General features: G+C 35.2%; 1 protein-coding gene across 1 annotated transcript in view; it reads left to right on the top strand.

Annotated features, from left to right (window-relative positions):
• The first annotated feature begins 16,206 nt into the window (after nucleotides 1-16,206).
• clmpb (CXADR like membrane protein b) overlaps nucleotides 16,207-16,754 on the top strand; it is a 97,417-nt gene continuing 96,869 nt past the window's right edge. Inside the window, exon 1 of the mRNA XM_058750640.1 lies at nucleotides 16,207-16,648. Coding sequence (XP_058606623.1) covers nucleotides 16,618-16,648 — 31 coding nt within the window. The 5' untranslated portion in view covers nucleotides 16,207-16,617. The remainder of the gene's footprint in view (nucleotides 16,649-16,754) is intronic.

Raw genomic sequence — 16,754 nt, 5'->3', positions numbered from 1 at the left:
GGTGGGTACATAAAACCTTCAAATGTAGGTGAAATATGAAGTAAATATACAATATTTAGCAATTTATGCACTAGAATCTGCATTTTTGGCAGACGTCATAACCTTGGCTTGCATCTACTGGCGTTTTTCACCTCTCATTTGCCTAAAGTTTACCAACTTTTTGATGCTCTCACAGCTTGCTGCACTCCAGTGTCAATCCCACAATCCTCCTATAAGCCTGGAGCTCAGCTCCCAAAGAGAATGCATTGGAAACGGTTGCTTATGCTTCCCTCACTCTGCACCAATGGAAACATAACAAAACTTTTCCTTTATGAAACCTAGAGACTGTATTGTTCAAACACAATCTGAAACAGCGACCGCTGACGTCTCATTGCTACAGTGGAGGGTACAGCAGTCTTGGACCCTGCCTGTTCTCCTGTAGAGAGCACCTGCAGCCAGCGATCACTCACTCTGTAGCAAAGGAAGTCTTCAGCCCAGCTGGAGGGAGACTGCATTGCTGGCACAGGGCCAGGACTCACCTAGCAGGCCCACAAATCAGCATTTGTGTAAGTGTGTGTGTATGCCAGGTGAACAGGAGACTGCATTGATATAGAAAATCTGCAACGAGTGATGGCTGTGTATGAAAATGATTTTTGCTTGTAGCAGATCGCTGTAGGATTTTTGTATCACTTCAACAATATACTGTTGAGGTCTGAGCTGAGTGCTCTCAGTCTGTGCCATGATATACCGCACATTACCAGTGAAAGGTTTGGAATCGTGAAGATTTCTGAATGTTTCTACAGGTGCTATATGCTCATCAAGGAGGTATATGTTTGATCAAACAGAAATATTGTGAACTATTGTTACAATTTAAAGTAAATGTTTTCAGTTTGAAAATATTGTTGCATGTAATATATTGCTGTTATGCAAAGCTAAATTTTCAGCATCATTGCTCCAGTTTTCAGTGTCTCGTGATCCTTCAGAAATCATTCTAATATGCTTGAGTTGCTGCTCAAAAAAACATTGATTATTGATTATCAATTTAAAAACTGCTTCATAAGTTTGTGGAAACTGATTTGTTGTTGTTGTTGTTGTTGTTTTTCCGGATTCTTTAATGAATATAGTTCAAAAGAACAGCATTTATTTGAAATGAAAAAAGCATTATACTGTCCCTTTTGATCAATTGAATGCATCTTTGCTTATTAAAAATATAAACTTTTTTTTGTTTGTTTTTTTTACCCTAAACATTTTTAAGCTGTAAAACCTGTTTTCAACTTGACAATGATAATAATTAGAAATGTTTCTTGAGCAGCAAATCAGCATATTAGAATAATTTCTGAAGGATCATGTGACACCAAAGACTGGAGTAATGATGCTGAAAATTCAACTTTGATCATTCACAGCAATAAATCACAATTTATAATATATTCAAATAGAAAAGTTATTTTAAATTTCACAATATTGCTGTTTTGTTACTATATGTTTAATCAAATAAACAAAGCAAGGTTAAGAGACTTCTTTCACAAAAATTAAAAATATTCAATAATGATTCCAAACTTTTGACTGGTAGTGCATAGAGCAAAAACAAATACTTGATTTATGAAGTTATAACTCATACACATTTCATTGAGCCTGCTATTAAAACAAAATCTCCAAAGTAGCAATTACTCACTTGTAAGAATTCGTTTCTCTTAGCTTATCCCAACATATAAAGTTTTAGAGTATGCATTGACAAAGCACACGAAGCAGAGCGTCTGAGCACAGCACTGCTTTCCTCTGATGTGAGTAATGAGCAAAGAGACGGCGAGCGTTTAATGAGAGCGGTCGGCTCTCGTAACGCTCTGTGTCTGCTGGCATGCGGAGATGTCATTTGTATTTTATGAAACCCAAGCGTGAGTGTCTCAGAGTGGCTGATGGAGTTTTTGGCCCAGCGGGATCAGCTGAGGCCTCGGACTGAGCGGCGTTTCTAGGATGCTAGCCTGGGGTGAGCATCTAAAGTCAATATCAGAAGAAACTGAGCTGGGGGAAAAAAAGGCAATTGCAATGGCATATCGTACTCTTTACAGCACTGGGTTATTCAAAACACACACACACACACACACACACACAAATTGATGTAGAAACATTTTTACAATTGCTAGTATATTTCAAACAATTACAAAGAAACAGCAAGTAACACATTGAATTAAACATGAAATTGGAAAAAAAGTATAAATATTGTTTTGTTATATATATATATATATATATATATCAGGTAAAATGATATAAATCATGATATCTATGTTACCATGATGAAATAATCACTTTATTTATTATTATTGGAGTATGCAAGAAAATACTGTTTAAGTATTTCTATTTCAAAATTTCAAGTTAAATTCGATGTGTTACTTGCCATTTTTTGTAATTAGTTGGGAAATCTATAAGCCTTCTGCTGATACAGTAACGGATTAGACCTACAATAACAACTTTGCAATTCAGATTTAAGGGCTGCTTTCTAACAGGCTTTTATTTTAATTTTCTTTGGAAAATCACGAGAAGCATTAAAGTAGAACAAGACTTAGCTCTTACAACAGTTTCTCAAAGAGCACTCTCAGATCCCAGCAGGAGAGCTCCACTTAAATGAGTGCAGGATTTCAGCCTGCAAGCTCTTCTCTCTCCATCGCATGTCTTTAGAGGCTCTTGCCTCAATTTATGCAACCTGAAGCATCATCCTCCCCAGTCCTCTCTTCCCTACTATTGCCATATTGCTTACCTGTTTGATTGGAAAACATGCATACAAAGCCGACATGTTTATCTGCCACACTCTTAAAAAGAAAGGTTCTTTATTGGCATTAATGGTTCAATAAAGTACCTTTAAAATCCATGGAATCTATTTTTTTAAATAGTTTTTTCTTTAAATTATTAAGAAAAAAAAAAATGGTTCTTTTAAGAACCAAAGAGGGTTTTTCTATGGCATTGCTGTAAAAACCCTATTTTGGAACTGTTATTTTGAAGAGTTTAGAGACAAAGAGCCACAGCTGGTGCCACAGCTGTCAGATTTCAGTTTTATAAAACGGGAGTGGTGAAATGCATTAAGCTCCATCTAGACAGGAAAAAAAAAGACATTCGATCAAGAAAGTTCAGAGACGTTACGGGTGAAATGCAGGAGAGAAAACGAGCAAAAGAGACTGATGCATTAAGAGAAATAAAAGATGGAGGAATTAAATCAGAATGGCATCTGAGCCAGCGTGAGTGAGGCCTTGGACTGGAGGGATTTGATTTACCTCTCCATTGTGCCAAACGCCACGTGTATTGCTGGTAAATGTCCTAAATTCCTTAAAGAGGAAGAAAATCTATAGAGATTTCTATATTTACTTTGATGATAAATGGAACCGGTTCCAGAACCAAAGGTCAGCCTGAAAAAGAGAGGCAGATTTGTGTCCGAGTCTTGAGATGGTAAATCAAAGCGGTTATAATCCCAAATAGGATTAACAATATTGTTTTTCTCCCATCTGATATCCTTCACACGTTCTCTAGTCACAGAGTGCTGTCGAATATGTATATCGCAGAAATCTGACACGTTTAGGATGACACTCGTGTGGCGATCGAGCCGGAAGGAGCGAAGCCTGCCATTATCATTCAACCGACATCGAATAATAACGTCTATGCTATTTTCCAGCACAAAGCCTTTGAAACAACCAATTACACGCACATTATCTGTCAACGATTCACATTCAAGTGTCACAAATCGTTCATATGCGGCTTTATCTGTGGATATAATCTGTATGCGGTCTCCAGGAGAGTCTGTGAGCAAGGGTGGATTTATTGATTTTTTTTAATGTGTGAGTGCTGGAAGCCTGTGGGGAGACTGTGGACTCCCGGCGTAATCTACGCACGGCTGCTGAGAATGTTAAATAGCGAACCTTGAAAATCGTCTGTGCCTGGAAAGACCCAGCAACCTTTGGTATTTCCACCAAAAAGCCAATCTTTCCTCTTTAATTGTCCGTTGACTGCATTTTCAGAGAGGAATTCGTGGCTCCTTGAACCCCAGACTAGAGGAAATCTATTTTTAGCTCGGCACTGGCTTCACAAGAATAAACTGAGCATACAGAGGGATTGTGAAACAGCAGCTCTGCTGTACGTTCATTAGGAGCGAATGTAAATCGTATAATCTTCTGTATCATACGCTGCAGGCCCGTCTAATGAGTCTCTGCAGTTGTGTGAGTGTTTGGAGATAAAGTATCTTTTAATCCTGTTGAGGTTTTGATGCGCTGTCGCTCTTCTTTTGTCAAAGGAACGCCCTTGCTTGGCTTAACTCTATCCATTCTTCACTACGCTGTAAAAAAAGTTGAAAAAACAACTAAGTCCGGTAAGTCTTCCTACATTTCCTTTAACCTTGAAAAACATGCCAATACGGAAAATTCCTTTACATTAACACTATACGTTGGGCCATATTTTGACAGAATTTCCTTATAGTGCCTTAAAACTGAATCGCCCATTTAAACTGATTCTCCAAACACTCCTTCTGTCCACCATTGGTCAGATAAATAGATAATTCTGCCTGTGTTGTCAGTACGATTAGACTTTATGAATATTATAAGTAAATACAATCATCAGAAAATTAACTAGATTTCTGAGCTTTGCCATAACAAGAAGAAATTATTTTATCATTTTAAAATATAATAAAAAAATAGTAAACTGTTTTATTTTATTTTATTATTTATTTAATTTTTGCAGAGCAGTCTTAGTAAGCATAAGAGACTTGTTTTAAAAAATATTACTTTTTCCAAACATAACTGTAATATTTTATAATATAATCATTAAAAAAATGGATAATAATTTTGCAGTCAGAAATGCTGTGTAGTGCATGATATGATACAATTAATCTTTGTTTATGGTCACTGAATCATACCATTTACACTTTCCAGGGAGTCAGCCCACGAATGACTTCTGATTATTAAGCATACATATTTTAGTATATATATATATGTATATAAATAATCACTTCACACTTAATTATAATCTCTTTATTTGCACTGTAATTGAGCATAATGCCCATCATAGTTTATTTAGCCTCTTTCAGACATTTTGTATGTACTGTATTAAAGGGGTGGTTGTTGATTGCAATTTCACTTTTTTAACGTTAGTTAGTGTGTAATGTTGCTGTTTGAGCATAAACAATATCTGCAAAGTTGCAGCGCTGAAAGTTCAATGCAAACAGAGATATCGTCTTTTAAAATTCTGGAAGTTTAATGCCTACAAAAACGGCTGGTAAGGGACTACAACGAACTACTTCCCGGGTCTGATATGTCACGGACCCAGATAAACCCCGCCCTCGGGAACATGTAAGGAAGGGGGCGGGGCCATGCTGCGCTGCTTTAGAGAAGAGGAAGAGAAAACTAGGGGTGCACGTAAAAATCTATTCATATATGAATCGCGATTCTGTCTTCTAACGATTCTAATGGATTCACAAGTTTCAAAATTAATGTTCTAAAACAGCTGTTCTTAATACTTTTCCTCGCTTCGCCCCGCTCTGCATCTCTCTCTCTCTCATTCAGATCGTCAGATCAGCTCCAACAAACTGTTCCAATTATACATTTTCACATAGCAATGAGAAGCGTTATACATGGACGCGTGTGCAGTTTTAAAAGCTTTAATCAGAATAAAACCGCATATTAAAAGCTAACATAAGCAGTAGCATAATAACAGTGTATCTAAAAGTATGAGACAACAAACAAACAAACATACCATTAAGAGCCGTGCTTGCACAGGTTCTGCGCGATCCTCTTCACTAATATCCTCTGCGTCTCAATCGGGCTCAAATTGATAAGCAATAAAGACGACGCCATTGTTTACAATACAACCGGAGCACATGCCGCTGAGCTGAGGGGCGGGACATTTAGACGCACGCTCGGCGGTTTAGTGAATCACAACACACTGAGCCAGCTAACCAATCAGAGCCCATCACGTATTTCTGAGGGAGGGGCTTCAAAAAAACAGGAAATAATCGAGGCCTTTGTCAGAGAAGGGACAGAGCGGTGTGGAATAAAGATAAATTATATGAAAAATAATGCGTTTTTAAAAAAACGAAGCATGAACACATGTTAGACTGCACCCCATAAACACAATCAAGCCTAGAAAAAAAAACAGTCAACCACCCCTTTAATAAAAAAATGGTGGTACATTACAACACACAATGGTTCTCTCTGTAGAAATGAGTGAATATGATGATGTCATTTCCCCTGCCACTGGAATTATGAGGTGAGCAGAGGCGAACCTCACAGTTATCTTAAAATCCTCGGTGACCGCGAGTCTTTACACACAGAGATATGAGTCTTCTCATCTTTCTTCACTTCCATAAATTGAAAGCTAGCCCTTTCTGCCCGGCTCATCACACTGCCGTTGTGCACAGGGTCGAAACTCTTAGAAATGCAATCTCACCTTTAACCTCGCTGATGCTGATGGTTCAGACACGGCGGTAAAGGAAAGTGCTGCCTGTGCTAGTTTCAGCGAGAAAGAGACGACATGGACGGGTGATTCCCAATGACCCCAGAGAAAGGCTTCAGGGCAGAGGCAACTGCCGTCTGCACTGTCCCCTTCAGCTAAATTGCATGAGGAAACCCTCGTGGCCTTAAATAACTACTCTGCCAGTTTTCTTCCATTTCAGTCTGGCTTTGCCAAGTTTGATTTGCTTATTCAAAGCCATAAATTACGCAAGGTTTTGTTGACCAGACTGAACCGCCTGGTTAGTGTGTAAATCACAGACACCTTATTCTCTGGTCAAGGCTGGATGGTTCATTTAGCCATTTGATTCATGACATGACTGACAAACCAAAGCGATTGGTTGTGCTCGAGCTTGCCCTCCAACGCTGACTTGTTGATTTAGAGGCTTTTCCATCCTTCTGCAATCCCACATAGTTCAAAAATAAATAAATGTATTGGCATCTATGGTTCACTAAAGAACCTTTAACATCCATGGAATGTTTTTATTTCACAAAATGTTCTTTATACACTCTTAAAAACAAAGGTTCCCAAGGGTGGTTTTTGCAGCGATGTCATAGAAGAATCGTTTTAGGTTCCCCAAAGAGCCTTTCAGTCGTCAGATTTTAAAATTTTTTTTTTTTTTATTCTTAGTGTGAAGAATTTTTTAATAATATAAAGAACCCTTTGCCACTATAAAGAACATTTTGTGCAATGGAAAGCTTTCATGGATGTTAAAGTTACTTCATGGAACCATGAATTACAATCAAGAAACTTTAAAAGAGGTCATGGACTTCCTTTTTTTTTTTTTTTTTTTTTTCAAATATATTTTATAATATTCCCTGAGGTATGCTTATAAAGTTGTTGTATTAAAAAATAGAATTAATATGCTATTTTCTGTCCTGTTTTTTTTTTTTTTTTTTTTTTACCCTCTCTGCAGAACAGTCAGTTTTTGACAAAGTAAACACCTATTAAAGTTTTGCATAGTAAAGTAATAGATGGATGATGCTATGACATAATCTTTGTACAATCTCTATGTTTTTTTTGATGGAGTAATACAGTGTTTGTATCTCTCTAGTACCATGGTTTTTTAAACCCTGGGTTGCTAGACGAAAAAAAAAAAAAAAACTGGTCACCAGGATGATTTAAGGAAAATGTATATATATGCATGTAACAAAGTTCAAGACTGAGGGGAAAAGGATGCATATAATGGCAAACATGACTTTAATAACAAAATAAACATAATACATAAACAACAACAAAAAAGTAAGTAATACTCCAATGTGTATTTGTATTTTGAGCTCCGGATAGCATCAGAGGTTTCTATTCACAATGTGTTTTTGCAGCGTTGGACATTGTAGCCAATCACAGACATATCTGTTGATTTCTGGAACACAATGGCCAATCAGATGTGTTTCAGTTAGTCAGAATCCATTCCAGTTTGTTCAGTCCTGAGTTCTGGAAGCTTTCGAATCCTCTCATTATAACAAACAAAGTGTAGACATGATGTAAATATGATGTGTTTATTGTGCAGCGTAGAGAGATCGATTGATTATAACGGAATTTTCTGTGATTGCAATAAACTGAAATGAGCAACAGCTTTTCAGTGATTATAAAGGTAGCACTCTTTCTACTCATTCTTGGCTATGTATCATTCATTCAGAATTTGAATGAAAGTTTTGTTTTTCATGCTGCTTCATGCTTTGTTTTTCATAAACAACATTTCAGGTGGCGTACACACTGCAAAGTTTCGTGAGAGACATCTGCATATAAATGGGGCATTCCCTCTCGAAATTGCACTGATTGATATAGTGATAATCATAACAATGGACTGGACAAAATATAATATGTCAGAATAGATGTGCATGAAAGCTATAGCACCCTCACTAACTTCAGAAGTACCCACATTGATTTGATTCTGGAACAGAGCCTGATCCTTCTGGAACTTCTCCGTTCGCTCCACCAGCCATAAAGTGTATAATATATATATATCCACATAGATAGATATGCTTTACTTGCTGCATGTAAATGGTTGTATATATGGTCATCTCAATTTAAAACGAAAAAAATAGGGTCGCTCTTAAACTTTGAAAACCACTGCTCTAGTATATTACATTTGCGAATCAGCGGGCAGGGCTAAAGAGGAAATAATGTAGATGTAGGCGTTGATCTTCTTCTTCAGAGGCGGTCTTTTGTTGCGCTATGATGTCATAATGTGACAAATTCCAAAAGCATGATTTTTCAGCTTGGTTTCAATAAAAGCTGTTTTCGAACTAACGAGAAAGTTTTGAGTTCTGAAACTTACAGAATGTTTTTATATTGCATTTACCTGTTATAAGATTAAGGGAACCTTGATTTCTCAATCCATGACCCCTTTAAGAGTGTAATGGGAAAAGGTTCTTTAGATTATTAAAAAGAAGCATTAAGAAAAATCCTCTGAAGAATTCAAAAATGGTTCTTCTGCAAAATCCCCCATTGGAATGTTATTCTTTAAGAGTGTTCAGAAGCGTATATTCTGTACGTCAACAGCCATCTGTGATTCAAAGATTAACACATTTTAATTAACATAAGCAGGGTCGCTCTCATCAGTAAACGTATTCATAAAGGACAGAAATGCTTTATAACTGAAAGAGGATTTGGCAGAATTCTCTTCAACTCTTTTCCTTATCAACACACCAGCTAAGGAATCAATGTGTTCAATTTGCATCTAAATCCAAGGCTAATCAGCTAATTAATTTAGTCATTCATTTGGTTCAATAAAGTAGTCTAAGCTGTGCAGCCCGTCGCTGTTGCTGCTCCTTATATAGGAATAAAAGCTTCCATTTTCCCAATTACCCCCTTACGCTGGGTTTATTTGAGTGAGGTTGGGGTTTTAGGGTTGGAAACCTGAATGTTATTGGCTGTGATTAATCTACTCGTGGATGAACTCCAACAGGACATCACAGAGGACGGGAAGAGCACTGGTTTGCATCTGGTCAGGGATGGAGTTGGGGGTTGGTGGAGTGTCTTCAACTAATTCCATTTGGCAACAGTCTCAGTTGATCTCATCTTATTAGTGTCTCTGTCGTCTCAGCGTGCCGAAGCAGGCTGTTCACCATCAGGTTCTGTAGAAGGAATATAAAGAGCGCAAACAAGAAGGTGGCGGAGAAGATATGAATATTCACCTAATTCTATTTCAAATAGAATGTGGATATCACTTTATGAATAATACATGGGCTAAAGGCAGAGTGAATACACTGAATATGATATATTGGTTCGATATACATGCATATTAAGCTCTTTAAAATGAGTACAATATGCTTTCTTTACAATATTTAAGTTAGTTACAAAAGTTGCTTCCAAAGTATTGACTATTGAACTATTTTCTACCTGAGGTTGCTATAGCCATACTTCATATAAGAATTTGGATTTGGATGGAGCACACATTTAAAGTTTTTCTGCCTCTTAGTCACAGTATCTTTATTTGCTGTAAATCAGAAATAAAGACAACATCTGACAGAATGTCTAAACCTTTAACATTTTATTTGGCATTGCTTTTCTGTTTGATAGCTACGTGGTCCATTTCACATGCTTCATCTGCTGGGACATTTTTCCTTCCTTTCCCCTCATCATCATAAATTCCAGCCTCCCGGACTCTTTCTCTCCGTGTAGTAATGGGAATCGGCCCTGAATGAAAGGAAATGAAAGCACAAGGTGGACCTTTGATGTCTGTGTGTCTATAATAGAATAGATCTGACGTTTCCACTCCTCTTTTTATCAAAGTTAGATTTAAAGTCGATGATCCACCATAAAAATAAACCATTTGTTTATCTTGTGCTCATCACTACCTTCAAGATCCAATTTTTTTTTTTTTTCGCCTTTGCCAATTTTCTAAGCAAATTGAGAAAATGTATCAGCTATATACAGCTATACTAATATTAAAGTATATTTTGCATTTATAAATAAAAAGAACTACATATAGATATATACAATTGCCAAATAAAACTAATTTTGTGTGTGTGTGTGTGTGTGTGTTTTGTGTGTTATATAAAATATTATTTTATATAATTAAAAATAGAAAATAAATTAAAATATATTTTATGTTTTTGTTATACATAATACAATGTAATACAATTATTATGTGTGTAAATGTATATTTTATTACAAACATACAGTATATGTACTTCTATCTATCTATCTATAACTATAAATTGTTAGAAAATGTAGAAATAACATATTATTATTATTATATAAATATGTGACAGTGTATTTCGGTCCCACTTTATATTAGGTGGCCTTGACTACTATGTACTTACATTTAAATGACTAATTTGGTACAATGCACTTATTGTGTACATATATGTTTTTACATTGTACTCATATTTTCAAAAATACCTATATGTAATTACGTCTGTAATTAATTTCTGTAATTACATTTATAATTACTCTGTTGACCCATCACTTACACCTTAAACCTACCCATACCACTTAACCTGCCCCTAACCTTACCTGTATCCCACCTCAATAGTAGCAAAAGTGTTTTGCAATACAATATGAACACAATAAGTACTTATTTGTTGATGCAAGTATATTGTTGTTAAGTGTGATATAAAGTGTGACCTGTATTTCTTTTAAAATATTTAAAGCATGTGTTATTAATTATGCATATTATTCACACAACAAATCTAAATTGGTGGGTCGCATGACATTTCCTCAACACAAAATTTTCCTCTTCACTAAATTAAGTATACTGATACGTAAAATGATACCGTGACATGAAAGGTAGTTAATTTTATATTAAATTAAAAGGTGTTGGATGCAAATGTGTGGTGACCCAAAGCCTGCTCTATTAAAATGAATGGGAATGCGCTTTGCTGATCCATAAACAAACAAAATGATGTGGATCAATAAGCCATGTGGCCACTGAGGCCTTGAGCCTCTGTCCATAAATCTCAGAAGGCCACCCGTTCATTAAATTATAAAAGATCCATGAGCCGTGAAATTCTGAGGCTGAAAGATCCCAGTGGTGCCTAAAAATAGACTTCTACAGACTTTTCCGTCCATATTGTTTCTTCAGAAGCCTTTTAACTTTGTCTCCGTCCCAGAGGTCACCAAAGACATGCATTCTCCTTCCCTCAGTGCAAATGTGTCTCTTTTCGTTTTCTTGTCAGAATAATACTCACACGTCTCTGAAAGATGTCACGGAGAGAGGTGTGTGCGTGCTGGAGGAGACAGGAAGTGTTCGCCGCGGCACGACTTGATGCTGACAGTATGCACACAACTCACAATTAGCATCGTGAAGCCGCTCGTGGCATGTAAGGAAAAGACTCTAAACTAAAATAGATGCCTGGGACTTTTAAAAAAATCATTCCCATTGCACTTAGGAAAGATTATATTTTCATGCATGGAAAGAATTACTGACTTACGAAGAGTCTTCTCCTCAGCCTCAACTTAGAAACGCACACTCACAAGTCATCTTGTGTGTCTTTTTAGATAGACAGAAGGCCAGAGTCATTGTTTAGTGTTACAGTGTGGCACACTGTTTTCCAAACCAATCGGTTTTAAAAAGCTCTTTCCACCCGGATGGGTTTTTGGGACCTGCGATATAAATATCAACCATCTGTGTGACCATCTGCATTCAGATGCTACATCAAGTGCAAAGGCCAAGCCACCCAACACCCTCATATCGCTCCTTCATTTTGAGCCTTGCACTAATTTCATTTTTTGTTTTGCTGCTTTTCCTTGAGGCAAGATAACCCAAGACTTATTGGTTTTGTAGGAGCCCTTGAGTTGTTCATGTTTTAGAGTTGTTTTGAGAGCAGCTGGACATAGAGCAGCATCTTGTGATAATTTGTTTGCAATCGATTTACGCAAAAATAAATAAATAAAAAGACAGTAATACATAATAATTCTAAAGACACAGCCTAAATACATATTTGAAAATCACATATTGAAGTCAACAGCTAATTACATTCTAAAAAAAAAAAAAATGGTAAGTATTCCGTATTAAAAGTGTTTATTTTAGTTTTGTTTATCTGGCACAGAAACACTTAGATTATCAATTAGGAGATTAGGACTAAACTGAATGGGAAAAAATAGAAATCAATCCAGTTTCTAAATCTGAAAGCTGAAAACATGGCAAACAGAAGCATTTAACTTGTAATCCCATGTGTAATTATTTTTTCTTTTTTTTTTTACATGAACTGGCCAAACTTTACTGAAATAAATTGGACTTCCGATGATAAGAGAGAAGAGTTTATGAGAATGTTCAATTTTTTGGTATATGTAGCTTGTAACTGTAAAAGCTATAAAATCTCAGAAGCTGATATATTTTCAAACACAGTATTAAAACAAAATAATACAAAAATTAAATTAAATTCTTATTGAAGCCTGTTTCGGCCACAGAATACTCTTTTTTTTTTTTCGTTTGTATCTCACAATTTGACTTAAAATTTAAGATATAAGATATTAGACTTAAGATATAAGATTTGAATTGCGAGATATAAAACACGGTATTGAAAGATATAAACTTGCATTAAAAAAAAGAAAGTCAGAATTGTGAGCTATACACTAAAAATTCTGACCATTTTCTCTTTTTTTATTATTTAATTTTTTTTTACGTATTATAAATATATTGCAATTCCATGTGTGGGTAATGGTTTATGAATTTTCATTTTTGAAAAGTTGGTAGTGCTGCTACTTTTAGTTAGTTACTCCCAAACATTGCCTTCAAGGCACAGTTATAAAACAATACAAAACTAAATGTGAAAAAAGGTAAAAGTAAAGTTAACTCAAGTATATGAAAGTATGCTTTCTCTCACATAAAAACAGAAGTTGTGTTAAAAGTAAGTACCAAAAAGTTGCCAAAGAGAATGTTCCTTTGTGTGTGTTTCTATGTAGTTTAAAAAAAAAAAAAGGGTCTACGTCTGTAGTCCTGTAGGGAAAGGAGAGAACAGAAATGGGCTTCTTATTCCTTAAACCTTAAAAAATAAATAAATAAATAAAAGGGAACTTCACAGAATGCATCGCAGACTGGTTTGTTCCTAAGAAGCGATGTGATTAAGAAGATGGAAAACAATTTCCTATAAAGACCACAGTAAATCCTTTTCAAAATAACGTCCCCTGAGACAAGAGCTTAAAAAATTGCCTCCGGTGTTCAATTTATGTTAAATCAGGACACAGATGTAGATGCCGAAATAGATACTTGTGATATGTGATGATACTCCTAGCAGTTATTCTGCTGATAATGGCCAGACAAAAGACAGTCCTCAGCAGATCTGTGAAGGAAGGTCGAAAACAACCATGCGTGTGTTCATATGTGTGAGGGTGCATATGTATGTGCTTTTATGTGTAGGTTAGATGAGGAAGTTCAGGACTTTTGCAGTGCTGGTAAGTTGTTTTGAGAGGCCAGCGCTCCTCTATGTGCTTTGAGACATGCACACCGCTGCCTTCTCTCCATTCGGCTTGTTTGCCTTTCTCAGCCTGTTCTTCCTCAAACCCTCCATCTCAATTCTCATAGAAACAGAATAAATAAATCAGCAGCCCAAACTGCCTCAAAGGGAACGTGGCAGTGTGGGAAGCTAGTTGAATACAGATCAAAGCTGGATTCTATATAAAGTCAGTTTTCTAATCATGTGCTTCATGAACTGTAACTGATTATTGCATCACACATTATTACAAAATTATATGAGCATATTACATATTATTACAAAAATACACCAGAGAACGTTGCATCATATTTCTCATTGATAAATGTTTTTGCTATAACAGGTGTCGCACTAAAGATGAAATGTGTCACATTTTTGTAGTTCAAATGCTTTCTGTTGTAGCTTAAAATGCAGACTAAAAGTAAGCCATTTGTAGGTTGATTTTCCTAAAAAGTGTTTGCTTGATCGCAGTCGATGGTGTGAAAAAGTTAACTGTAAGTTGCTTTGCATAAATGCATGACTTATCTATTGTTTTTCTATCTTCAGCCTCCTCCTGACTGTGAAATGTAGGTGCTAATTGTGTTGATCACGGAGATTTTCCTTATGATGATGTTACATATTTTAATGAGGAACATGAATGCAATCATTCGGTGTATCAAATAATCATGGATAATTGACAACATTTGACCTTTTAAAAATAGTACCGTATAACAGAAAATAGAATTACTTTGCTAAGTATTTAATACAATATATTGCAATTTTAAATAATACATTCTGCATTACCTGCAAAAATATTATATTAATGTTGTTTGTTGTTGTTTTGTAGACTTTCAGAACACATATATTACATAAAACTGTACAATATGGCATAAAGACATGTGAGTAGTGATATGATTAAATTATATAAATATACACTAGTACTGTCAAATGATTAATTACATCAAAAAAAAATTATGTTTACATAATGTATGTGTGTGTACTGTGTATATTTATTACACACATGCATGTACATTTTAAGGAAATTTTTATATTTATATATAAAATGTTTATATGTAGACATAATATATATTACATATATACATATATATTAGTGCTGTCAAATGATTAATTGCGATTAATCGCATCCAAAATAAAAGTTTTTGTTTACATAATATATGTGTGTACTGTGTATATTTATTATGTATATATAAAGACACACACATACAGCATATATATTGAAAATATTTACATGTATTTACATATATATATTCATATTAATATAAATTATATAATATATGAATTTATTTAATATATAAACATAACGTATTTTTCTTAAATATATACATGCGTGTGTGTGTATTTATATATCTTGATTAATTGCATCTAAAATAAGTTTTGTTTACATAATATATGTGTGTGTACTGTGTATATTTATTAATTATATATAAATACACACACACGCATGTATATATTTAAGAAAAAATACGTTATGTTTATATATTAAATAAATTCATATATTATATAATTTATATTAATATGAATATATATATGTAAATACATGTAAATATTTTCAATATATATGCTGTATGTGTGTGTCTTTATATATACATAATAAATATACACAGTACACACACATATATTATGTAAACAAAAACTTATGTTAGATGCGATTAATCAAGATTAATCGTTTAACAGCACTAATATATATATATGTTACTATTTTTAAAATGCATACATGTATGTGTGTGCATTAATAAATATACACAGTACACACGCATACATTATGTAAACACAAACATTTATTTTGGATGCGATTGATCACGATTAATCGTTTAACTGCACTAAATACACAGTAAGATACCCAACTCTTTTTTTTTTCATAACCATCATTGTTATTATTAAGCACATTTATAACATGTTATTTTATGCTAAATAAAATATCCCCTTGTATTTTGTAATATCCATTTAAACATAACTATATATCACTACTCACATAAAGAACCGTGAGTATAATGTTAGATATGATTTTTTTTGTAATTGTATTAAATACGCAGGGCCATACCAATATTTTTTTCTGATTCTTTTTCTCGTTATTATTATTATTAGACGCTTTTATAACAGGATATTTTTATTCTAAATAAAACATCTCCTAAGGTCCTTGTCTACATAAGTGTACGAAATGGCATAAAACGGCAAAATACTCATACGTGACATATTGTAAAATATTAGATGTGACGTGTCGTGTATGCAGTAACACTCTTGTTAACATACTGTTCTTACACTGTGGCTTTTTGCATCCGCTTCCATCAGAGCACATGTGCTGTGCTCCTCTCCATCCAGACAGTGCGAGTGTGCTTCAGACTCTAGAGGTCTCCATCCTTCAGCATCCACACACGCGCTGTGCATTCTTCTGCATCGGCCACAGACTCAGAGAGAGAGAGAGAGAGAGAGAGAGAGAGAGACAGTGAGGGAGAGACAGAGGACACCGCGCAACGGCAACCTGAGACGCGCGTCCTCCGTCAGAGCGAACGGGAACTTTGATGATTTGACGGTGAAACCGATGGAAACGTGGAGATGATGTTCCAGTCCTTGATGATGGATTCGTCTTTCAGCATGTCCAGCTATGCTGTCCTTGTGCTCGTCTCCTAATAGACTGCTGATCCATTTTTCTTCTCAAAGACTTCTGCTATACTACAGCTTTTGTGATTCCGCGTGAAGAACAGTGAAGGAAACGGGGCGCATTGTTTCAATTTATCATTATTATAAAGGACTTCCAATTCATACAGGATTCGTGATGACTGCAACATACCGCTCCTTATTCCTCTGTAAGTAAACCGAGTTATTTATTCCTTTACAGTGTGGCAGGATTTTGGACGTCTAAGTTGCTCGTCCGCTTTATTAGTAGCATATTGTTCACCTTCATCCATGTCA

This window comes from Onychostoma macrolepis, chromosome 18, assembly GCF_012432095.1.
Source record: "Onychostoma macrolepis isolate SWU-2019 chromosome 18, ASM1243209v1, whole genome shotgun sequence".
In the NCBI taxonomy this organism is placed as follows: domain Eukaryota; kingdom Metazoa; phylum Chordata; class Actinopteri; order Cypriniformes; family Cyprinidae; genus Onychostoma; species Onychostoma macrolepis.
The sequence above is the reverse complement of the archived record's forward strand: the minus strand, read 5'-3'. Positions and strand labels throughout refer to the sequence as shown.